Here is a 26408-nt window from a genome sequence, read left to right as displayed (position 1 = left end):
TTGCGAATCTGGTCGGTCTGGGTGTCTCAAAGGTGATCATGTTTTCTTGTGCATGCTCAGAGACTTGGGACATCTCCTGGATGACGCCATCGATGTATGCCTCATCTTCCCTGATGCTTCTGAGACGCTTCACCTCCTCCCTTAGGCTCATCAATTCTTGCATGATGTCTCCGTCAGTCTGTTGCTGGTCGACCATCTCCGTCTGTACTGAGACTGAAGTCATCTGCTGTGGAATAGCTTCGGTCTGCACAGAGACCTCTGTCTTCGGTCTGCACAGAGACTTGTGGGACTCTGCAGTTGGCCTTCCATTTTTGTTATCTCTTGTCTTCTTTCCAGACTAACACCAGCTCCATGACCAACTGTGCAAGGTGTATGTTGGAAGAGGTAGCCTCCTTGATGAAATCAGACTGCTTTATGGAGCAGTTGGTTAAGGAGCCAACAAGAGGAGAAGCAATTCTAGACCTAGTCCTTAGTGCAGGGTATGATTTGGTGCTGGGCCCATGTGAAAACAGTGATCTTATCATGATCAGATTTGATATAATCTCTGAAGTAAGTACACACAGGCAATCCAATATGTTAGCATTTAACTTTCAAAAAGGAGATTATGATAAAATGAGGAGAATGGTAAAAAAAAAAAAAATTAAAAGGAGCCACTGCAAAGTTCAAAAATTGACATCGGGCATAGATGTTCAAAAATACCATCCTGGAAACCCAAACCAGATAAATTCTCTGTATTTAAAAAAAGGAGGAAAGAAGGCAAAATGACAGCCGGCATGGTAAACAAGTCTGATTTTTAGCTCTAACCACTTCCTTTATCTAACACAAGCTTCAGAAAATGGAAGAACGATCTGACTGAAAATAATAGGAAACAGCATAAGGAATGGCAAGGCAAATGCAAAGCACTGATAAGGAATGCAAAAAGAGACCGTGAAATACATGACCTTCTCAGTGAGACTTATTGATTGGATGCGCAGTTATTGGGCCCCTTGAGATTTTACCATAAATTTATTTTAGATAAACTGTCAGAGATGCTGTGGGAACAGTATGTCACTAAATGGACTAGAGATCTCTCCTGCACCTTGACTGTAGACCAATTTAAGTCTTGTCTAGGAATGTCTAGGGTTAAATTTATGAATGCTTTTGTATGAACAACATTACAAGTTTTTGTTTCGCATGTATATTTTTCCCCACAGGGCTTTCCTGGCTACTTTTGGAGATTGATACTTGTCTTAAATGTACACAGCCTGGCACGTACTCAACCTGAGACTGTCCTCAGATACTTTCATTTTGGCAAGCTATTATTACTGCAGTGTCTATCTTTTGGCACTGTATTTAGTGTTCTTCGCCCCCCCTGGTTTTTGGCTGTTATAATATCGTTCCCCCTCGTCCGGGGGGTCTACAAGACTTTCTCCACCGGGCGACTTTGGTGGGCAAACAATGATTCTTCAATGTTGGTTGTCTGCAGTGCCTCCCTCTGTTGCTCAGTGGTATTCCCAGATGAAACTACTCTAACTCCAGTGGCACGCAGTCGCCTCTTAAATATGTGAGGTGATAGGTGCTGGTTTCCTGTGTCTGTTTGTTAGGCAACTTTTGTGGTGTATGTTCCCCTGGCAGAGTTGGGGGGGGAGAGGAACTCTAGGGGAGGCCTCGGGGGTGGTTTTGGGTGGATGGGAGGGGGGATATGGGGGTATGTTTGGGCTTTTTATACAAAAATGTCAGTTTCCGTCACTGTGGTTTGCTTTTGCTTGTACATTATCTGCTTGTGTAGTTCATTATTCTCTTTGTATATTTTTGGCATGGTGCTTTGTTGGATAGGGTTTTGTGAGGGAACTGAATAAAAATGATTGAAAAAAAAGATTGAAAAGAAGATTACTTTGAAAGCACATAGAAAACCTTTTTAGATATTAAAAATAAGAAGCCGGTAAAAAAAAAAATCAGTTGGACTGCTAGATGACCAAGGGATAAAAGGGGCACCTGAGTATGCCCACGCTTTGCCTATCACATATCAAGTAGTTTGTCTGGAACAGTTTATAGTATGGCATAGTATGGGATATAGTATTAGTTAGGCCTATTTTTAATAGTAACTCTCAAGCAACCAGAAACTACATTTATCCGGTATCTTATAAGCTTAAATAAGGAAGAGTAAGATTTTTTTTTTCTTTCTTCTTCCATCAAATCCAGGACAACCCTTGCTCCTTCCCCTCTCCAATGCATTCCGTTGTGGCAGCAGTGGTGCCAAGGGAGTTTTGGGCTTCCTTGGATCTCACGGAAGCGTACCTCCATATCCTGCTATTTCCGGACCACAGGAGGTTCCTGAGATTTCACATTCTAGGGAGACACTTTCAGTTTGCGGCACTACCCTTCGGGTTGGCGTCAGCGCCAAGATCCTTCACCAAAGTCTTAGTGGTGTTAACTACCCATCTTAGCTCCCTAGGGGTGCTGGTTCATCCATACCTTGACAACTGGCTGATCAGAGATCCCTTGCTGGAGGAAGGCCGCAAGGCGGTTCTCCAGGTGGTACATTTACTGGAGAGTCTCGGCTTGGTGATCAATCTCAAGCGGAGTAATCTTGAGCCAACACAGGACTTGGAGTACTTGGGAGTCCAGTTCTACACGGGCAGGAACTGGGTGTTCCTGCCAGAACCCAGGAAGCTCAAGCTTTGGAGTGCCATTCAATACATCTTAGTGGTTTCAGCCCCGACGGCCTAGCAATATATCCAGGTCTTAGGTCTCATGGCGACCTTAGCTGTGATTCCATGGGCCAGAGCTCATCTCCGTCCTCTCCAGTTGTCCCTTCTGTCTCGGTGGAATCCTCAGTGGGATGCACTGGGAGTGAAGTTGCCTTGGTTGGTGGTGGCGTGCAACAATATGCTGTGGTGGTTGAACCAGAACAGAGGCCTCTGCGAGTGTTGGACTGGGTGATCCTGACAACGGATGCGAGTCTCTCCGGTTGGGGAGCAGTTTGCGGATCTGTGCCGGTTCAGGGCCGGTTGACTGTGCTGTAAGAGCAGATGGTTGATCCATTGACTGAAGCTGCGCGTGATCCGTCTGGCGCTGTTGAGATTTCGAGAGTGTCTCCACCGAAAGGCCGTCCGTATGTCTCGGACAAGGCGACGGCTGTTGCCTATGTAAACTGTCAGGGAGGCACAAAGAGTCCCCTGCTGAGCCTGGAGGCTCTGATGTTCTTTGCTGGGGCGGAGAAGCATCTGATGGCCTTGTCCGTGGCTCATGTGGACAACGTGCAGGCCTACTAAGTCAGTTCTGGACCCAGGAGAATGGTCCCTGTCCAGGCTAGCGTTCGAAGCCATAGTTCGCTGGTGAGGTTGTCCCACCTTCGATCTGATGGCATCCTCGGGGAACCAGAAGATGGACAGGTTCTTCAGCCGCCGACAGGTGGTCGGCAGCGAAGGGCTCAATGCTCTGGTTCAACCTTGGCCCTCAAGGGAATTTCTGTATGTCTTGCCCCTCCATGGCCTATGATGGGACGCATTCTGCACTTGGTGGCGTCTCATGAAGGTCCAGTAATCCTAGTGGCCCCAGCCTAGCCCTGGTTTTGGTACGCAGACCTTGTGCAGTTGAACTTAGAGAGGGGTCTTCATCTTCCTTGCCTTCGGAGATTGCTTAAGGAGGGCTCAATAGCTCTTCAAGATCCGGACAGCTTTGGTCTTACGGCCTGGCACTTGAGCATGCAGCCTTGAAGGCTGGGGGGCTACTCTTCTGCGGTCATCACCACGCTTTTTCAGAGCAAGAGGAAATCAACGGTGTCGGCTTATGCGAAAGCCTGGAGGTGCTTTCAGGTCTGGTGTGCAGGGGTTTAAGTTGACCCTTTGGCCCGTCGGTGCATGTTCTGGATTTCCTGCAGGCTGGCCTCAGGAAATGTCTGGCAGTTTCTTCTCTTTATGTCCAGATTGTGGGACTGTCGTGTTTGGGTCCCTCTTCTCTCAGGGGTTCTCTGGTGTCTCACCCATATGTTTGCTTCTTGCAAGGGGTAGGGAGGCTGAGGCTTCTCTTGAGACTGCCTTGTACTAAGTGGAATCTGAATCTGGTTCTCATCTGCCCTAAGAACCCCTGGATGGGATTTCTCTGAAAGAGCTTTCCATCCAGACCATTTTCCTCGTTGCGGTTACTTTTGCCTGGCAAGTGTGAGAGCTTCGGGTTCTGACATGCAGAAATCCTTTTCTACGCATCATGGAGTCTGCAATTATTTTGAGCACAGTGACGCCTTTTCTCCCAAAAGTGGTTTCCGCTTTCCACGTCAACCAGGAAGTTCAGCTTCCCACTTTTGTTCAGTCCAATTCTAAGAACCGTGTTTTACGGTCTCTGGATGTGTGGCATCTCCTTTTGAGATACCTGAAAGCCACGAATGACTTGTCTTTCAGACAATCTGTTTTGGCAGGCCCCGCGCATTGAGGTCAGCCTTCTTCAAAGGCTACCATCTCTCAATGGATCAGAGCTGCCATTTCCGCTGCTTATGTGTCAGCAGGGAAGAAGCCTCCCCTTGGGGTGAAGGCTTACTCTACCAGAGGAATAGCATCCTCATGGGCTGAATTCCATGCTGTCTCACCTGATGAAATTTTTATGGCGGCCACTTGGGCCTCTCTTCATACCTTTTGTCAAGTTTTACTGACTTGATGTGGCGGCCATGCATTAAGCAGCTTTTGGGGTGTCAGTCCTGGAAGCGGGCACATCGGATCCCCCCTGATGTGTTGGGACTGCTTTGAAGCTTCCAGAGGTTATTGTACAAGAATGAAAGATTAGATTACTCACCTCTGTTAATCTTCCTTCTTGTATATAGCCTGTGAAAGTTTCACACCCGCCCATCTATTCTGTCTGATTTGCATGTTGCCTAACAGTAACTGGTAAGTTAGATTTCTGTCTTTGACCAGCCTTACTAATAATTCCATGAGTGTCCTTTTCTGTAAGGTTAAGTGGTTACAGGAGACCCAGGGTGATGCCCCTTCTGATCTTCAGGCTGTGTCTCTTTTAGCAAAACGTTACTCAGTTTTGCAGTTTAGAAACATTCAAATTTCTTATGCTAAATTTGTCCTTTTTTGTGTGTTAATTATGTATTTGGTTATCATGAGCAGAATTGACTTGTAGCGGGGAGTTCCCGCACCCCCCCTCTCTTTTCTTGTGTTTCCTGTTTGTACTAGATCCTCCTGGTTTTGCTATCTACTGAGCTTAGAGAGGAGTGTCTATGGAGGTGACCTCGGAGAGGGGATGGATTTATTTGTAAGTTCTTCAGCCAGGGCCACTGAGCCAGTCTCTGCATGGGTTAAAGACTGGCTCAGTGGCAGACATCAAAGGGTGGTGGTAAACGGTACTCCCTCTGAAAAGTCGGAAGTGCACAGTGGAGTACCGCAGGGCTCGGTTCTGGGTCCAATCCTATTTAATATCTTCATACAAGATCTGTCTCAGGGACTTCGGCGTAAAATTGCATTATTTGCAGATGATGCTAAATTATGCAACATAGTGGGCGGAGGTACCGTGCCCGACACTATGACACAAGACATACTTTTACTGGAGCACTGGTCTACTATTTGGCAGCTGAATTTTAATGCCAAGAAGTGTAAAGTTATGCACCTTGGTAGCAGAAACCCACGCAGAACCTACACTCTGAATGATGAGACCTTAACTAGAACTGTTGCAGAACGGGACCTGGGAGTAATCATTAGTGAAGATATGAAGACAGCCAATCAAGTGGAGAAAGCCTTATCCAAGGCTAGACAAATGCTGGGTTGCATCCGGAGAAGTTTTGTTAGCCATAAGCCCGAAGAGGTAATGCTGCTGTATAGGTCGATGGTGAGACCACATCTGGAATACTGTATGCAATTTTGGAGGCCACATTATCAGAAAGATGTGCTGAGAATAGAATTGGTTCAACAGTTGGCCACCAGAATGGTCTCAGGACTCAAGGATGTCCCATATGAAGAACGTATAGGTAAGTTGCAGCTATACTCTCTTGAGGAACGCAGAGAGAGGGGTGACATGATAGAGACGTTCAAATATGTTACTGGTCGTATTGAGGTGGAAGAAGACATCTTTTTCCTTACAGGACCTGTGGCGACAAGAGGGAATCCGCTAAAAATCATGGTGACACTAGGAAGTACTTCTTCACCAAAAGGGTAGTTGACCATTGGAATGATCTTCCACTTCAGGTAGTTGAGGCCAATAACGTGACTGACTTTAAGAACAAATGGGATCAACATGTGGGTTCACTTCAAAGAAGAACTTAGGGGGGAGGGTTATTTGAATGGGCAGACTTGTTGGGCCGAAGGCCCTTTTCTGCCGTCATAGTCTATGTTAGGCTGGAATAGATGCACAACCCTATGGTGAAACTTCCAGAGGCTATTTACAAGAAGGAAGATTAACAGAGGTGAGTAACCTAATCTTTCATTCCATTCAAGATGATCATTCAGTCCCGCTGGATAGACAGTATTGAGTTCAAATATCCAAAAGTGCTCGCGGAGTTGAATGCGAGCCATCTTGTCCCCTCTGAAGTTGGTTGGAATCTGTTCTATAATAAACCAAGTCAGGTCATAGAATTTATGATTATGTTCAAGACAGTGAGATACAATAGGTGCTGTGACATTGGATGTATTTATTCTACTTTTATGTTCTTGTATTCTGACCTTCATTGAGCATGTCTTATGACCTACATACAAAAAATTGCAAGGGCATATGGGTAATATGTCATCTTGACTGAATGTATCTAGGAAAGCAGGGGACGGATGGTCTTTGATCCCTTTGTCTGTGCTCCATATAAAACACATTCCGGGGGGTGGGGGGGAGGTATGATGGATACTATAGGGTAGGGTTTTGTAAAATTTATAAAAGTACAGGTCTCCCATGGTTTTATTGTCATTCAGAGTTCTTTTCGTGTAATTCTTTTCAGATAATTCAAAACACTGCAATAAAATTAATTCACAAAGCTAAAAAATATGATCACGTCACCCCATTATTGATTAAATCACATTGGCTACCCATTTCCCACCGTATTACATTTAAAATTATACTGTTAGCACATAAAACTCTGACTTTCAATGAACCGCAATTTATTTCTAAAAATTCCATACAATTCCGTACGTTCCTTACGATCATCGGCTTCGAACTTATTATCTATCCCCTCCTTGAAAATTATTGGTATAAGAAGAAACAACATTTTTTCAGTTATGGCACCCACGTTGTGGAACTCACTACCAAATTACATAAGAATAGAAAAAGACTTACAAACATTTAAAAGATTTTTAAAAACTTTTTTATTTCAAGATGCATTTGAACACACGATATAACACACATAACTTTTATACATTTTATTACAAACATTGGACTTTTTTTTCCCCTCACCCCATATTGTGTTTTCCTATTCATGTAAATTTCAATAGATAAAAATGATGTACCTTTTGCCTCCTTTCCTACCCAGTCATGTTATTTTTTGACCTTAAATGTATTATATTGATTGTTTCTTAAAATTTTGATTATGTTTTGTATTGTCTGTAATAAGTCTAATTTGTTAAAATTATATGTGAAACCACCATCTGTGGCTTTTAGAATGTACATCGCCTAGATATTACGATAGGCGATTCATAAAATGCTAATAAACTTGAAACTTGGGCTATTAAAAGATTCAGTTGTTAGGAGGGATGTTTGGGGGAAGGTTTTGGTAAAGTTTGGAATACTTTTGATTGTTTCCTATATTGTGATCTACTGTGTAAAAGTCAAACTTTTACACAATGGTAAAAAGTACGACCATGTAACTCCTTACTTGATTGAGTCGCACTGGCTCCCCATTACTCATCGCATCACTTATAAAATTTTGTTGCTGGTATTTAAAACTCTATCCACAAGTGAACCATCATTTATAAATCGGATGCTTATCCCGTACAATCTATCATGCACTCTTCGATCTTTAGCACAAGGATTACTGGTAGTCCCTTCTTTAAAAGTGGTAGGTACCAGACGTCATGATATGTCTTCAATTGTGGCCCCCCAAACTTGGAACTCTCTACCACAATATATAAGAGATGAAAAGGAACTCAGTCTCTTTAAAAATAAATTAAAAACTTTCCTTTTTAAAGATGCTTTTAGTCTCTAAAACAAATACTTTTTAAATAGTGTAGCTAAGTCATCCCTCCTTATGTTTTTCCTTGAATGTTCCCTTTTCTTCTTTTCAAAATACTTATTATGTAACTTTTCCCCTTTTATCATTTTGTGTTCTTGTTTCATCTGTTGGAGTGTTTTTTACCTTTTATATAATATAATTTGTATGTTTTTTAAAATGTTTGTATATCTTATTGTAAATCGCTTAGTAAATTATGGATAGGCGATTCATCAAATTAAAAAAATAAACAATAAAGAGATTTTATATATCTTTTAACAGAAAGTAAAAGGAAATGAAGTATTACCATGCTCCAATCTAAGTTGAATACTAAACAATCTACACATTAATTGTCACTCCAATTTAGAAACAGTGGCATAGTCAGATGGCCAATTCTGGATGGGTCTGAAAACAAAGTAGGTGGGTTATGAAATCCCTCAACCCTGCCAGTCTGGCATTTTTTTTTTTTTTCTGTTTTATTCTTCACCCCACTCCATGTATCTATTTAAAATTTATCTTCTGGTGATTACCATCAGCACACAGCGATGCACACAAACTCCTCTCACTGGCCCCAGAACTGCCTCCTGATCAGCTTCCTGTTTTCCACATGGGCAGGATCATATCAAAGAGAAGGCTCTGGGGGAATGGGCCAGTTCAGCACGGCCGTTTCAGCGTAGCCAGTTCAGCGTGGTCCTTACCGCATGGAACAGTTCATCACAGCCCTTTCAGCGCAGGCTGTTTCATCTCTTAATTTTAAGACAACCTCTTAAACTCAACCTTTTATCCTGAAGTCTTCCCTCTAGACAGCTTTCTATTCGAATATAAAGGGAAATGTTACAGATGTGCCTGATTGATCTGTGATGGTCCCCCCCCCCCCCACTTCAAACCATGAAGTCACCAGATGATGTGAGGCAGGAGAAGAAGACCACAAGAGGATGAACGGAAAGGAAAGACGCACCAGTGGGGCAGGTTCAGCAAGATAAGCACTCGCCATTACGACAGCTGCGGTGAAACAACTGCAGTTAACCATGCTGAATCGTCCTAGACCCTTGGCTCTGGGGCCTGTGTGAGCAATGTGTGTGAATTCCTGCCACAGCCTCTGGGAGGGAAGAGAAGCCTTAAAAAGTGCCCTATGTTGGGGAAGAGGGATAACAGATCACCAGTGAGAGAGGGAAGGTGAGTGAAAGAAAGATGCCTGGAGTAGAATTTGGTGATCCTTGCCTGCCACAGCAAGGTGCACCTCTGCTGGGTAGGCCTGACCCACCCACGGCTATGCCCTGTTTAAGAAACAAGTTTATTAGGAAGTATCTCTTTCCTCAGTCTGTATTCTGTCTTTAAATGCATTCTCTGGTTTAGGTAAGAATTTAATTGAAAGCGAAACGTTGGTTCTCAAACTCCCTGACAAAGGGAATGTAATTACAGTACTTAGCAATAATTTATAATCTCTGATAATATAAGGAGCTATGCCGCCTATCCACCTCCTTCTGAGAGTTTGTTTATAACATTTGTATATACTGCTTACTATAATCAATGTTAAATTGTAACACTGGACAAAAGCAGCCTTAACTTAGATAAATTAAGGAGCAGCAGTCTGGTGATATGCAAGAAGCAACCGTGTGTTTAAAGGCTTTCTGGGAAAAATGTTGAAAAATCCACTTTTTGGTTTGATGCATCTGTTATCAGAGCATATTAATTGCAAATGCTTAATTGCATTGTTTGTATTCTGATGTGGAGCTTTTGGGCATGTCAAATAATGCAGACTTGACTTGCCTCATACAGACAAGAAGTGTTCTGGCTGCCCACAGATACTGATTGAACAAGCTTGATAGATTTTGTGCGCTCTCTTGCTCTAAGTGGTGTTTTTGTGTCATTTTTCTCACAGCTTTAGTCAGTGATGCAGCTCAGAATGAAGACGTATCACTCGTTCTACCTCCATGCCATGCAGATGCAGATAAGCCGGAAAATGTATACAAGTTTGATGACCGTATCCTCTGCTTACAGAAATTTATATTTCTGTCAATTTATATTTTACTGTCTGACTTGTGAAGTTCAGAAGAGTCATCTCTTTCTTCTTTGAATTGCTTATGAAGAAAATCCCCAGTTAGTTACTCACTTCAGAGAGAAATGCCACATTAAACAAGTTGAAAACTGCACACTTATATTATGGCGTATAACATATTTACCTATTGGGTCGTTCTACACTAGGGGTAGGGAACTCCAGTCCTCGAGAGCCGTATTCCAGTCAGGTTTTCAGGATTTCCCCAATGAATATGCATTGAAAGCAGTGCATGCAAATAGATCTCATGCATATTCATTGGGGAAATTCTGAAAACCCGACTGGAATACGGCTCTCGAGGACCGGAGTTCCCTACCCCTGTTCTACGCTAACTGTACAAATTTTCAGAATGATCCCCACCTTACTATCTCCAATTGCAATGAAACTTGGCACATAGATGCTCCGTCTTGAAAAACTAAGCCCTGCAAAGTTTTAACCTCGAAAACATGAGATTCATGTAGTAGAGGCCTTAAAATTTTTGTGCATGTCATATGAAATAAATGGGCAACTTCCAAGGACCTCCTGTACACAGTGTATTGCTAACATCAGCCTAAAATTTAATCTACATGTACAACTTTGTGTACTAATAAGCTTTTAGAGTTTCAAAAGTCTAGGCTAAGTTCTCTTCTAATGCCTCAATGCCAAAGTTGGCCAAAAACTAAATTTGCTAATTTTTGGCTTCATCTTTGGGGTATACTACTAACCACAATCTCAAAAGTTTAACAGCACAGCAAACATACAAACCATGCCACATGTACAGAGCCCCCTCGGAAGCACAATCACATGTTAATGGGGTTTCCTTCAAACAACCCAGGTGCAGCACTTAATCATTTTCCCTGAGAAAATCACTTTGAGGTAGGAAAAAGCCTCAGAGCCCCTCCTTCACCAACCAAACAACAAAAGTCATGAAAAAGTGGAGGTTGTCACCGGGTAAGATTAAATCATTGGCATAAAAAACCTCCTCGTTTGATATTTCATTAGGAAAAAAGCCTTGTGCAATGCAAACCTTTAAGGTATCTGAAGGAGACCACCAAAATAACAATGCTGTAAACCAGTACTCTTATGACTCAAATGAAGAGATACTCATCTGAAGACCAAAGTTGAAATCACATCACACATCGACGGTGGCCAGCGTTTTGCTAATCAATAGCTGCCTCAGGATGTGGAAACCATGAATCTTTCACATGAATCTTCCACTGGATCTCCACATTATAGCATGGCGGCTTCTGAAACACTGTCTTTGGAGTGCCACAGATTTGTAACAAATTTAAATGGTTCACATGGTACACCTGCTCAACTACTACTGATTGCTATCCATCTGTGAAAATTTCAAGGCCTGCTTTTGTTTATTTGCAAAGATATTGCAAGTCAAATAGAGCAGCAAAAATATTAATAACAAATTCATTCATTCATTTTTGAAGCCTTATATTTTAGTTTTGACACCAGCAATGGTTCAAAAAGCATTGGATAGAGCAGCATTTTCTCTACCAGATATCAAATTTTCAGGAGGATTTTTTTTTGTATAGGAAGAAATGTGGAATTGAATTCAGATAGTCTCAGCTGCGTAACTATTTAAAAGTATTAATTGTATTTGTCATTGGAAGGTTCTTCAAATATTCAAGTTGAACTATGAAAGAACTTTACACCACACATAATTTACTGTTTATTATTTGTTTAAAACTTAATTGTGGCACAGGGCTAAAAATTGCCAGGCCCTAAGAATGTTGGTTAGTAGTAAAGGAATTGTGTTAAGCATACTACATATGTGTATTTAATGGTTATTAAAATATTGTCAAAACTTGTATTGGTCCATGGTGGTTTAACCACTGCCAGTTTATTCAAACTGACAACCCCATCGCCAAGAGGTCACGCCCGATAGCTAGGCAAGTCCAGCCACGGGTGGGTGGGTTTTTCAGCCAAGGTTCCAAAGCCTTAAGTGGGTCTCTTTCTGGTTCCCAAGCCATGTTGATTCTGTAAATGTGTATTGTTGACCAGTTACTGTGCTTGGTGCATTCCAGATGAGCCAACAGTGACGCACCATTTTGGTCTTAATTCAGAGTTTTGAGAAACTCAACTCTGAGCCATTTTTATTGCGATATTCAACAAACATCTCTTTCAGATTGCTTAGCAGCAACCTCTTTTTTTTTGCTTTTGAACTTTTTCCCCATCAACTCTGATTGAAATATAGTCCTTTTGTCCAGGATACAGCCTACTGTACTCATATTTATAAGTTGGACACCTTTGTCACATCATCTGAAAGTGATTTGCCTTTCTTTTTACTTGGCATTGCTAGTATGCCACTTTCTAGTTTTCCTTGTCTAACCATTCTTGTTGAAATGCTGAATTCAGAAGATGTTTTTTCAATAGACCAGCTCTTTGGAGCTAGAGTAAGGATTTGTAATTTTTCTGCATGACTTGAAGCCAAGTTTAGTTTTTCTTTTAAGCAAAGTAAAAGTTCAGAATAATCTGAACTGGTTTGACATTGACTGCAGTTACTGCAAAGTCTTTGCGAAACTTCATCAGGTTCAAAACCACCCACAGAGGCAATATGATGACTCGGTGAGGTTTGTGCTTGAGCAATTTTACGTTTCATATAATCTCTGGAGTCATGTTTACTCACTTTCTTCAGCTTTAAAGGAGACTCCTCAAGTGCCACCAAGCTAGTATTAACTTTTTCAATTTTTGCAATTGGTTCTTCATCAGATGATGGATCAGATAATGAAACTTGAGCAGTCATTCTGATATTTATCTCTTTACGACAAGTTATGCACAACTTTTGACCAGGTGTGAACTGATTTTTTTTTTTTTTTGTCAGTCTTTAATTTCTCTGCAACACTGTCACTGATAAGGTTCAGATTCTTTCTATCCTGATGATTAGGTTTCAAGAATGGATTGCAGCATGACCTTTGCAAAAAAATCAAATTGCATTAAAAATACAGCCTCATGGAGATAGATAGTTGAACTTTCATCAAAACTTCGAGATGTTCATTGAGTCAATAACTTCTGATGACTTGTGTGAAAGTCTTAAGAGTTTTCTGTTAAATTACATTGTGATTCATTGATTTTTGCCAATGGTGCAAGCATCGATTTGTATCAATAGTTTCTGGACCATTGCTGCTTATCCAAATGTTCAGAAAATAAACTCACCTTTTCACGCTCTGGAAATAAAACATGTGAAAGCAAAAGATTACATTACTAGTATACGAGCAAATTTATTCATATCAATAACAATGGTGTAACATGAAACAAACAATAACAAAAACAGCAAACAAAATCAAATGCTTTTATTCATAAATTATTCTACAGATTTGATTCAGCACTGTAATAATTATGCAATGTCATCACAATTAAGCTTTAAAACAAATAATAAGCAGCAAATTATATATGATATATTCTTCCACTGAGCGGGAGTGAGCTTTGATGGAGACTCCAGTAGATACACAATACTGGGCAGAGCTCTGTGTTTCTGGCCCAAAAATATCTCAGTAAAAGAACAATTTTAAATTAAATTATAAAGAGTGTATGTTTGGGCAGACTAGATGGACCATTCAGGTCTTTATCTGCCATCATTTACTATGTTACTATGTCACAGTTCAGCCTGAATATAGGAAGAATTTTCAAAGGACAAATACCATTAATAGTTTCAAATAGGTCAAGTTACGTTTAAGAACATAAGAACAGCCACTGCTGGGTCAGACCAGTGGTCCATTGCGCCCAGCAGTCTGCTCATGCGGCGACCCCCAGGTCAAAGACCAGTGCCCTAATCGAGACCAGCCCTACCTGCGTTCGTTCTGATTCAGCAGGAACTTGTCCAACCTTGTCTTGAATCCCTGAAGGGTGTTTTCCCTTATGACAGACTCCGAAAGAGCATTCCAGGCCTCTACCACTCTGAGTGAAGAAGAACTTCCTTATGTTTGTACAGAATCTATCCACTTTTAACTTTAGAGAGTGCCCTCTCATTCTCTCTGTCTTGGAGAGGGTGAACAACCTGTCTTTATCTAATAAGTCTATACCCTTCATTATCTTGAACGTTTTGATCATGTCCCCTCTATCTCCTCTTTTCAAGGGAGAAGAGGCCCAGCTTCTCTAATCTCTCGCTACACGGCAACTCCAACCCTTTAACCATTTTAGTCGCTCTTCTCTGGACCCTTTCGAGTAGTACCATGCCCTTCATGTACAGCAACCAGTGCTGGACGCAGTATTCCAGGTGAGGGCATACCATGGACTGGTACAGCGGCATGTTAACCTTTTCCGATCTGTTCATGATCCCCTTTTTAATCATTCCTAGCACTATGTTTGCCCTTTTCGCTGCCGCCGTGCATTGTAGAGATGGCTTCATTGACTTGTTGACCAATACTCCCAAGTCTCTTTCCTGGGGGGTCTCTCCAAGTACCGTCCCAGACATCTTGTATTTGTGTATGGGATTTTTGATACCGACATGCATTACTTTACACTTATCCACGTTAAACCTCATTTGCTATGTCGCTGCCCATTTCTCGAGTGTGGTTATGTCACATTGCAGATCTTCACAATCCCTCTGCGTCTTCACTACTCTGAATAACTTCGTATCGTCTGCAAATTTAATCACCTTACTCATCGTACCCATTTCCAGATCGTTTATGAATATGTTGAAAAGTACGGGTCCAAGCACCGAGCCCTGTGGCACCCCACTTGTGATGCTCTTCCAGTCCAAGTATTGTCCATTTACCCCCACTCTCTGTTTGCCTAACCAGAATTTAATTGCAAATTTCTTCTCTGTGCAAAAAAAACCACCCTCCTGAAAATTTGACATCAGGTAGAGAAAAAGTTGCTCTAAATTACATTACATTAGTGATTTCTATTCCGCCTTTACCTTGCGGTTTAAGGCAAATTGCATAAGAATTGTTATTATATTAAGAAGTACATATTGTTAAGATAATAAGTACTTAAGGAATAGTTTGAACATTTTCTAATTTGCTAAGAAGTAGATAGTATTGCAGGAGGAGTTTGGGACATGTTTGGTTGTGTTATATTGGTTTTATGTATTTTTTGAAGACTAGGGTTTTTGTTTCTTTTTTGAAGGTTTTGTAGTCTGTGATCGAAATCAGCAGATTGGTGAGTTGTCTATCCAGTTTTGCTGCTCTGGTGGCCAGTAGATTGTCATACAGTTTTCTTCGTTTGACGTTTTTGGTTGGCGGGTGTGTGAATATTGTATGGGTTCTCCTGTGTCTGGTTGAGTTAGGTTGAATTAGTTGATTGTTCCAGTAGGTTGGGCTGTGTCTATCCAATGCTTTTTGAACCAAAGTGATTGCTGGTGTCAAAACTGAAATACAAGGCTTCAAAGATGGGTAAAATTTGTTAAGATTTTTGCTACTTTGTTTGACTTGCAATATCTTTGCAAATAAATGAAAGCAGGCCTTGAAATTTTAGAACATAAGAATTGCCGCTGCTGGGTCAGACCAGTGATCCATCATGCCCCTTTTTATCGCCTTATGGCACCTGCGTTGATGTTTGTGCTTATTCCAGTTTTTGTCCGTTTTTGATCTTTTCCATTCCTTAAATGAAGTTTTTTTGTCTCTGATCACTTCCTTAACCTCTACAGTGAGCCACGACGGTTCTTTATTCTTTTTCCTATTTGATCCCTTGTTGATATGCGGTATATATAGATTTTGTTCCTCAGTGACTGTGTCCTTAAAAAGGCACCAAGCTTGCTCTAGCGTTTTTACAGTGCTTATCCTATACTTAATCTTCTTCCCTACCAAGAGTCTCATCCCTTTGTAATTCTCTTTTCAGAAGTTCAGTGCCGTGGTTGTCGTTTTGGACCGATGTTTCTCCCCTGCATCCAGATCAAAGCGGATCATATTGTGATTGCTGCTTCCTAGCGTCCCTTCTACTTTTACATCTTGTGGTGGTCCTCTCAGGCCATTTAGAATTAAGTCCAGAAATGCATTTCCTCTAGTATTTTCCTTGACAAGTTGTTCCAGGAAGCAATCGCCTACAGCATCCAAGAACTTGGTCTCTCTAATGCAGCTGGAGATGCCTAGGCTCCAGTCTATTCCCGGATAGTTGAAGTCACCCATGACAACTGTGTTGCCTCCCTTGCAGTTGCGTTTAATCTCGTCTTGTCATTTCTCCGTCAATTTCTTAGGACTGCCCTGGGGGTTGATAGTAGATGCCGATCTTCGTTTCCAGGCCATTTGCTCCTGGAATTTTGACCTATAGAGACTCTAACTTATCCATCAGTTGTGGCGTGTTATCTCCAGTAGATTCAATTTGACGTATATGGCAATGCCCCCACCTTTTTGTGTCACTCTGTCTCTGCGGTATAGTTTGTATCCTGGTAGCACAGTATCCCAGATGTTTTGCTTAGTCCACCATGTTTTCGTGATGCCTATGATGTCAACGTTTTCTTCTTGTGCCATGAATAGTAATCAATAGTTGAGCAGGTGTACCAAGCAAGAAGTCACTACTTAAATTTGTTACAAATCTATGGCATCCCAAAGATGAAACCAAAAATTTGTGAATTGATTTTTGGCATTGAGACATCAGAAGAGTGCTTAATCTAGATTTTTAAAACTTAAGTACAAAATGTTGCACTAGTAGGCTAAATTTCAGGCTGATGTTAGCAATACTCTGTGTACAGGAGGTCCTTGAAGTTGCCCATTTGTTCGTATGACATTGCACAAGAATTTTAAGGCCTCGATTTAGGCACCTTTTACTGCATGAATTTCAGGTTTTAGAGATTGAAACTTTGCATGGAGTTAGTGCCATAAGTTAGGGTACCTATATGCTAAGTTTAATTAAAATTGAAGATGGTAATGTGGGGACCAGTTGACATGGACTTGACCCTATTTACAGACTCTGGCAAGTCTGTGTAAAGAACTTGGTAATAAATGTAAATCGTCTCAGTAGAGTACCAGGGAGTGAGTGGTTCATGTAGGGAAAAGAATATATCATCTGTGTTGTAACTGATGTGTGTTAATTGTATAGTTCTCTAACTGGTGTGTCTATATAGAGGATGTAGGTATGTACCTTTAGGGATGCATGGCAGGTGTGTATGGCATGTTTTGAGAGTTAAAATTAGTGACATGGGATGAGAAGTTGGCTGGGGCTGAGAGTGGTAGGGACTGTTGCTGAACTATCTGTGAAGCTGTATGTAGGTGGTGTTCTTGGGATGTTGGGCTGTTTAGAAGTGGTGTAAGTAAATGGTATAGTGTAGAGATATCACTATAAATATGTTTAGAGATTTTCTTACCTGTCTGCCTACCTTCTCTTCGAACTTTTTTTTCATAGCAGTTGCAGCTATGTAGGGATGTTTCCTGTACTGCACTGGGATTTAAGTTCTCTGTGGCACACTTATTCACTTTTGGATATGACACTAGTTGCGGTGGGCCCTCTTTTTTGGTGCCATAGGGTTTGTGCTCCTTGTGGCACACTTTCTTAGTCTTGACAACAGCAGGTACCCTCTTTTGGTTCCAAAGAGCGGCTTTCTCACTGCATGCGTCTTTCTCTTCACTTGGCTTCAGCTGTTTTATCAGCTGGTATGGGCTGCTAGTAAAGCAATTATTTTTTTCTTCTCCCAGCAGGCCATTTTATTATCTTCCTGACCTCCCCACTTCCAGTCTGAATCTACCTGGTCCCTACTCTGCTCTCTGTAAACCTTTATCCGAAGACAAGCAGGCAGCATATTCTCACATGTGCATAACGTCATCCACAGAACCCAGCATGTATTGTCAAAAAGTGTACTGTCACTTTAAGACTGCCCGTACTGTGCAGGTGCCTTCCTGCCTGATGGCAGACGTACGCAGTGCTATACAGAGACAAAAAGGAGACAGTCCTTGCTTGGGTTACAGTTAGAGGGGATGATTAAACTGCTTGCTAGGGTTCTACTCCAAATATTTCTTCATACCAGAAGTATCCACCCAATTGTAGACCTCCGAGCCCTTAACAAATACTTGGTAAAGGAAAAGTTTCTCATGGTCTCTCTGAGAACTTTATTACTGCTATTAGAGAAGATCAATTGACTCTGCTCGCTAGACCTCAAAGAAATATACACCCATATTCTATCCTACCAACTCGCAGGACATACTTCAGTTTTCAAGTGGGAACACATCATTATCCCAGGACAAGCAGGCAGCATATTCTTAACACATGGGTGACGTCACCGACGGAGCCCTCGGTACGGACCTTTTAACTAGAAGTTTCTAGTTGGCCGCACCGCGCGTGCGCGAGTGCCTTCCCGCCCGACGGAGGAGTGCGTGGTCCCCAGTTTCTTCGTTTCCGCGGAGCGAAGAAGACGCGTGTATTTTTTCAACGGCCGTTGAAATCACTTTTTGCCTTCCCGCTCGCGCTTTTGTTATATTTTTTTCTTCCTCTACCTTCGGGTTTCCTTTTTCTTTCAATTACAAAAAAAAAAAAAAAAAAAAAAACTTTGATTTTTATTGTTTCTTTCGTTTTTGCCCCGGCGGGGCCTGTTGCCATTATACAGGCCTCGGACTTCGATTTTGCGGAGGCTATCTTCCCCTTCATGCCCCCGCAGGTCGGTTTTAAGAAGTGCCAGCGGTGTGCACGCCCGATCTCCGTTTCTGACCCACACAATTGGTGTTTGCAGTGCCTGGGTCCGGAGCATCGGGCAGATTCCTGCACCCGCTGTGCCACTTTACAAAAACGTACTCTTAAAAACCGAAGAATCCAGCAAACCCTGCTCTTCGGCTCCGAGTCGGCGATGGATTCATCACCCTCAGCGGCGGTACCGCAGAAATCGGCACCGTCCAGCTCGACACCGACCGATCCCGCATCGGCGCCACTGGCGCCAGGTAAGCCGGCTAAGAAGCCTTCCTCTTCCCTCGAGCGCCCTCCAGCTACGGTGACGACACCGTCCATACCGGCATCGCACCGGTCCCGTAAACGCTCCGCCCCGATAACGGTGAGTGCCTCGTCATCGGCCTCCTCATCGCCGGGGCGTGGAGCGGCATCCAAGGAACCGAAGAAAAAGAAAGCGGTTCCGATGCCACCCCTGGATGACCGTATCTCGGCCATCCTACAAACTCAGCTTCAGGAGCAGTTGAAGAAATAGCTTGAACAACTGCTACCCTCTATCCTGGCACCGCTCCTTCCGGTACCAGACCGGCCCGAGCCCCGCACCGAGCCCCCGGTGTCCACTCCTTCGGTACCGGTAAACACCTCGATGCCGATCCTTTCGGCACAACAACTTCCTGATGATCCTGTGGTTCATTCTCGAACCACAGTGGATCCTGCTCGGCACCAGGCGGTACGGCACTCTTCTCGGGACCGAGAACGACGCCGATCGTCCTCCCCTGGTGCCGTTTCGGTGCGCTCTGGTAAATCTTTGTCCAAAACTCACCACACCGCACCCTCCACCCCGGTGTCCCGACACGCACCAGAGGTCAGGGATCCGGATTTATGGGAGGAGACTCCTCTCGGTACCGAGGAGGATCCCTCCTCATCTGATGAGGAACCATCGGCGCCTGATGCCTCCTCTAAACCTGAGCAGTCCTCTTTTTCTAAATTTCTGAGGGAAATGTCTGCTGCTCTGTCACTTCCCCTTGAATCTGACTCCAAAAAGTCCCAAGCCTTTTTAGAAGCCTTAGACTTTGAGCAACCTCCTAAAGAGTTCCTCAAACTTCCCGTACATGACATCTTACGGGAGACATTCTACAAAAATTTGGAAAATCCCCTCACGGTACCGGGAGCTCCCCGTAAACTGGACAACCTTTACCGTGTCATCCCTATTCCAGGATTCGACAAATCTCAATTGCCCCATGAGTCCCTTCTGGTGGAATCCACCTTAAAAAAGACTCAGGGCTCCAGTGTCTATGCCTCTACCCCTCCTGGCAGAGAAGGTAAGACCATGGACAAGTTTGGCAAGAGGCTTTACCAAAATGCCATGCTTGCCAACAGGGCAAACAACTATTCCTTCCATTTTTCCTTTTATCTCAAACACTTGGTCCAACAGCTGTCTGCCCTCCAGAAGTACCTTCCTGAGCGCAAGGTCCCGCTATTCCAGCAGCACATATCTGGCCTTCTCCAAATGCGCAAGTATATGGTCCGCTCGATCTACGACTCCTTCGAGCTCACCTCTCGGGCCTCTGCCATGGCTGTAGCCATGCGTCGCTTGGCCTGGCTCAGAGTCTCCGACCTGGACATCAACCACCAGGACCGCCTGGCCAACGCCCCCTGTCTCGGGGATGAGCTTTTTGGAGAGTCACTGGATTCCACCACCCAGAAACTCTCCGCCCATGAGACTAGGTGGGACACCCTAATCAAGCCGAAAAAGAAGGCTCCGCCTGCTCGACCCTATCGGCCTCAATCATCCTACCAGCGGAGGTTCTCAGCCAGGCCACTCAATCCGCCTCCCCAACAATCTCGGCGACCCCGTCAACAGCAGCACCATGCCCAGGCTCGGTCTCAGGCCACCCAACCCTCCAAGCCTCCTCAGCCTGCTAAACAATCTCAGCCCTTTTGACTCTTCTCTCCAGGGCATAGCCAGTCATCCACCCTCGCTGCCTCTTCCACAGCCTATCGGGGGTCGTCTCACCATTTTCTCAAGCCGTTGGGAAGTCATCACGTCGGACCAGTGGGTCCTCAACATCATCCGCCACGGCTACTCTCTCAACTTCCAGACTCTGCCTCCGGACAACCTTCCCGTAGAGTCTGCTTCAAACTCATCTCAAACCCCCCCTCCTCCTGAGGGAGGTTCAATCCCTCCTCCTTCTCAATGCCATCGAAGAAGTACCTCCAGATCAAAGGGGGCAGGGATTCTACTCCCGCTACTTCCTGGTACCCAAAAAGACGGGAGACCTCCGTCCCATTCTCGATCTCAGGGACCTCAACAAGTGTCTGGTCAAGGAGAAGTTCAGAATGCTCTCCCTTGCCACGCTCTATCCTCTTCTTTCTCAACACGACTGGCTATGTTCCCTGGACCTCAAAGAGGCCTACACTCACATCTCCATCAATCAACATTCTCGCCGCTACCTGCGATTCCAGGTACTGCACCACCACTATCAGTACAAGGTGCTACCGTTCGGCCTCGCCTCCTCACCCAGGGTCTTCACCAAGTGCCTTATAGTGGTAGCGGCCTTCCTCAGGTCTCACAACCTCCAGGTGTTCCCCTATTTGGACGATTGGTTGGTGAAAGCACCTACGTCTCCACTTGTGCTACAGGCTACTCATCACACCATCTCTCTCCTCCACCTCCTGGGGTTCGAGATCAACTACCCCAAGTCGCATCTGCTTCCCACCCAGCGACTTCAATTCATTGGAGCAGTTCTGGACACCACGCTAATGAGGGCTTTTCTCCCCTCCGATCGCAAGCAGACCCTGCTCCATCTCTGCCGTCAGGTACTCATGCATCCCTCCATTCCTGCTCGACAGATGATGGTCCTCCTGGGTCACATGGCCTCGACAGTGCATGTCCTTCCTCTGGCTCGTCTCCACCTTCGTACACCTCAGTGGACGCTCGCCAACCAGTGGTCACAGACTACGGATCTTCTTTCTCATCCCATCTCTGTGACATCATCTCTTCAGCAATCTCTCCAATGGTGGTTGAACTCCTCAAATCTTTCCAGGGGTCTACTTTTCCATCTGCCCCCCCACTCTATGATCATCACCACAGATGCGTCCCCCTACGCGTGGGGAGCTCACCTGGGAGATCTACGCACCCAGGGACTTTGGACCCCACAGGAGCGTCGTCATCACATCAATTTCCTGGAACTCAGAGCCATATTCTACGCCCTCAAGGCTTTCCAGCATCTTCTCTGTCCTCAAGTCCTCCTCCTGTGCACAGACAATCAAGTCGCCATGTACTACATAAACAAGCAGGGCGGCACCGGATCTCGCCCCCTTTGTCTGGAGGCTCTGCGCATCTGGACCTGGGCCACGGACCGCAATCTCTTTCTCAGGGCGGTCTATATCCAGGGCGAACAGAACTCTCTGGCCGACAATCTCAGCCGCATCCTTCAACCTCACGAGTGGACGTTGGACCCTCCGACTCTACTCTCCATCTTTGCTCGATGGGGCACTCCGCAGGTGGACCTCTTTGCAGCACCTCACAACCATCAGCTGCCCCAATTCTGTTCCAGACTCTTCTCTCCTCACCGTCTGGCCCCGGATGCATTCCTGCTCGACTGGAGGGATCGGTTCCTCTATGCCTTCCCTCCACTTCCTTTGATGTTGCGGACCTTGTCCAAACTCCGCAAGGACAATGCCACCATGATCCTCATCGCCCCTCGGTGGCCTCGTCAACACTGGTTCTCCCTTCTGCTTCAACTCAGCTCCAGGGAGCCCATTCCTCTTCCTGTGTTTCCTACTCTACTTACACAGCAGAATCAGTCTCTACTACATCCCAACCTGTCTTCCCTCCACCTGACAGCTTGGTTTCTCTCGGGCTGACCTCTCCGGAGAATCTATCTCAACCGGTCCGCCTCATTTTGGACGCCTCCAGGAAACCGGCCACTCTTCAATGTTACCATCAGAAGTGGACCAGATTCTCCTCGTGGTGTCTCCGGCATCATCAAGAACCCACCTCTTTGGCGGTGGAAACTGTCTTGGACTATTTGCTCTCGCTGTCCAACGCTGGCCTCAAAACCACTTCCATCAGAGTCCACCTCAGTGCCATCACTGCGTTTCACGAGCCTATTCTCGGAAAACCCCTCACGGCTCATCCTCTGGTTTCAAGATTTATGAGAGGGCTCTTCAACATCAAACCGCCTCTCAAGCCTCCTCCCGTCGTCTGGGACCTGAATGTGGTTCTCTCTGCCCTTATGAAACCTCCGTTTGAGCCTCTTGCCACAACTTCATTCAGGCTTCTTACCTGGAAGGTGCTTTTCCTAATTGCCATCACCTCTGCCAGGAGGGTTAGCGAACTGCATGCACTGGTTGCCGACCCACCGTTCACTGTTTTTCACCATGACAAGGTTGTTCTGCGTACCCACCCTAAATTCCTTCCCAAGGTGGTCTCAGCTTTTCACCTCAACCAGTCCATTGTGCTTCCCGTCTTCTTCCCTAAGCCTCACTCGCATCCTGGAGAACAGGCGTTGCACACGCTGGATTGTAAGCGTGCCCTTGCTTACTACCTTGATCGTACCAGAGCTCACCGAACATCCCCTCAGCTCTTTTTGTCTTTCGATCCCAACCGTTTGGGCCGTCCTGTCTCCAAACGGACACTTTCAAATTGGCTTGCTGCCTGTATTGCCTTCTGTTATGCTCGGGCCGGTCTCTCACTGGAAGGATCTGTCACGGCCCACAGAGTCCGAGCTATGGCTGCTTCTGTGGCTTTCCTCCGTTCCACGCCCATCGAGGAAATCTGCAAGGCGGCCACTTGGTCCTCAGTTCACACGTTCACTACTCACTACTGTCTGGATGCATTCTCCAGACGGGATGGACACTTCGGCCAATCTGTGTTACAAAATTTATTTTCCTAATGGCCAACCATCCCTCCTCCCTCTTTGTTAGCTTGGAGGTCACCCATGTGTTAAGAATATGCTGCCTGCTTGTCCTGGGATAAAGCACAGTTACTTACCGTAACAGGTGTTATCCAGGGACAGCAGGCAGATATTCTTAAGTCCCACCCACCTCCCCGGGTTGGCTTCTTAGCTGGCTTATCCTAACTGGGGACCACGCACTCCTCCGTCGGGCGGGAAGGCACTCGCGCACGCGCGGTGCGGCCAACTAGAAACTTCTAGTTAAAAGGTCCGTACCGAGGGCTCCGTCGGTGACGTCACCCATGTGTTAAGAATATCTGCCTGCTGTCCCTGGATAACACCTGTTACGGTAAGTAACTGTGCTTTTTCAGAACAAGGAGCTTCCATTTGGTCTTGCATCTGCACCAAGTATTCACGAAATGCTTAGTAGTATTAGCTGCACTCCTTCACTTGTACAGTTTTCACATGTTCCCTTACCTGGATGACTGGTTGATCAAGGCTTCCACACCTTCACAAGATCATTAAACCATGAATGCAACAGTTTGTCTATTGGAGCTTCTGGGATTTGCAGTCAACTATGAGAAATCCCATCTAGAACCCACTCAAATTCTAGAAGTCATTGGAGCCCTCTTTGACTCTGGAGGAAAGACAGGAGAGAAGGGATATGATAGAGATGTTTAAATATCTCTGTGGTGTTAATGTACAGGAGGAGTGTCTTTTTCAAATGAAGGAAAACTCCAGAAGGAGAGGCCATAGGATAAAGTTAAGAGGTGATAGGGTGTTAGATATGTGGAATAGTCTCCCGGTGGAGGTGGTGGAGACGGTTTCTGAATTTAAAATAGCTTGGGACAGGCCTATGGGATCTCTTAGGTAGAAGAGGAGATAGTTGATGGTGTGGAAGGGCAGACTGCATGTGCCATTTGGCCTTTATCAGCCATCATGTTTCTATGTTAATAGACATGACTCAAACTCATGCCTCAACAAAGACTCAATACTTTGTTTCAAATTTGTCTTCAGATCTCCACTCGCCACCACATTACGGCACATCATATGCTGCGATTCCTCAGACACATGGCCTCTACAGTGCATGCAATTCCATTTGTCCATCTACTTTTCAGGGAACATCAATGGGCACTTTCAACCCTGTGGTCTCAAGCCACCGGTCTAATATCCCAACAATTGAGAGTAACCCACATTTCCGAAAGTCACTTCAGTGGTTATTGCCAACTAATCTCTCCAGGGTCTTCTGTTCCAGTCGCCACTATGTCAAAAGTTATTGACAATCAAAGTCTCCATGCTCAGATGGGGAACCTACCTATACGGCCTCTATACCCAAGGATCTTGGAGTCATCCAGAAAGAGCTCTCCATATCAATCTCCTTGAGCTTCGAGCAATTCACAATGCTCTACACACATTCCAGGATCATCTCCTCAATCAAGTAGTACTCATCTGTACAGACAAACAGGTAGCCATGCACTACATGATCAAGCAGGATGGTACAGGGTCTTGCCTGCTCCTCCAGGAATTGATCCATATCTGGTCTTGGACAATTCCTCACAACATTTTCCTGAAAGCAGTTTATTTAGCAGGGAAAGAGAACGTCTTAGCCGACAAGTTGAGCAGACTCCTGCAGCTGCACGGGTAGTCACTCAACTCCACCACTTTAAATCAGATCTTTGCAGATTGGAGAACCTCAGAAATGGATCTCTTCTTCCCCCTTCAATCACACACTCTCAATCTCTTCTGTTCCAAGCTTGACACTCCCAATCATCTGGAGTCAGATGCCTTTCTCCTCGATTGGAAGGACAAGTTCCTTTATGCTTTTCCTTCTGATTCCACTACTTGTGAAAACTCTACTCAAAAGCAAGCCAAAAACAAGCCACCATGATTCTCATAGCATTTGGTGGCCATATCAACCGTGGTTCCCTCTCCTCTTATAATTCAGCAGAAAGGAACCCATCAGACTTCAGATCTTTTCAACCTTGCTGACACAGAACGAAGGTTCCTTCCTCCATCTCAATCTACATTCCTTAGCTCTCACAGAATAGTATCTCCTAACTGCCTTCACAATCTATGAACCTTTGTCAGCCATCATTAGAGCTTCTAGAAAACCTTCCATACAGCACTGCTATTATTTCAAATGGACTCATTTCACAATCTGGTGTAACATTAACTCAATGGATCCAGTTACCTGGCCTCTTCCACCTGTTCTGGATTATCTTCTACATCTCTCTGACTCTGGATTAAAAACTACTTCCGTCTGAGTTCATCTCTGTGCCATAAATGCTTTTCATACTCCACTTGACAAAAAGTCATTATCTCTACATTCTTTGGTTTCTAGATTCATGAAAGGCCTTCTCCTTACCAGACCTTCAATCAAGCCGCTGCCCATAGCTTGGGACGTTATTGTGGTACTTTACACTCTGATGAAGCCTCCATTTCAGTCACTCGTATCTTCATCTCTTAAATATCTTACTTGGAAAGTAACCTTCCTTATTTCTATCACTTTTGCATGTTGAGTCAGTAAGCTTCAAGTCTTTGTGTCTGATTCTCCTTTTATAATGTTCTACCATGCCAGGGTAGTTCTTCGCACTCATCCCATATTCCTCCTGAAGGTTGTCTCAGAATTTCATCTAAATCAGCCCATAGTTCTCCTGGTCTTCTTTCCAAGACCACATTCTCACCCTGGTAAAGCAGCACTCCACATTGGACTGTAAACATGCTCTTGGTTATTACTTGGATTGCACCAAACCTCCCAGAACTTCATTCAACTATTTCTGTCATTTGATCCAAACAGACTTGGAACTCCTGTCACCAAGAAACCTATCTCAGC

At 44.5% G+C, this 26408-nt stretch overlaps 1 protein-coding gene across 1 annotated transcript in view; it reads left to right on the top strand.

Annotated features, from left to right (window-relative positions):
- The window catches only part of POLR1E (RNA polymerase I subunit E), a 220609-nt gene that overhangs the window by 127614 nt on the left and 66587 nt on the right, over positions 1 to 26408 (top strand). The window contains exon 7 of the mRNA XM_033917278.1: positions 9981 to 10082. Coding sequence (XP_033773169.1) covers positions 9981 to 10082 — 102 coding nt within the window. The remainder of the gene's footprint in view (positions 1 to 9980; positions 10083 to 26408) is intronic.

The sequence above is a fragment of the Geotrypetes seraphini genome, chromosome 1, assembly GCF_902459505.1.
Source record: "Geotrypetes seraphini chromosome 1, aGeoSer1.1, whole genome shotgun sequence".
NCBI lineage: Eukaryota > Metazoa > Chordata > Amphibia > Gymnophiona > Dermophiidae > Geotrypetes > Geotrypetes seraphini.
The sequence above is the reverse complement of the archived record's forward strand: the minus strand, read 5'-3'. Positions and strand labels throughout refer to the sequence as shown.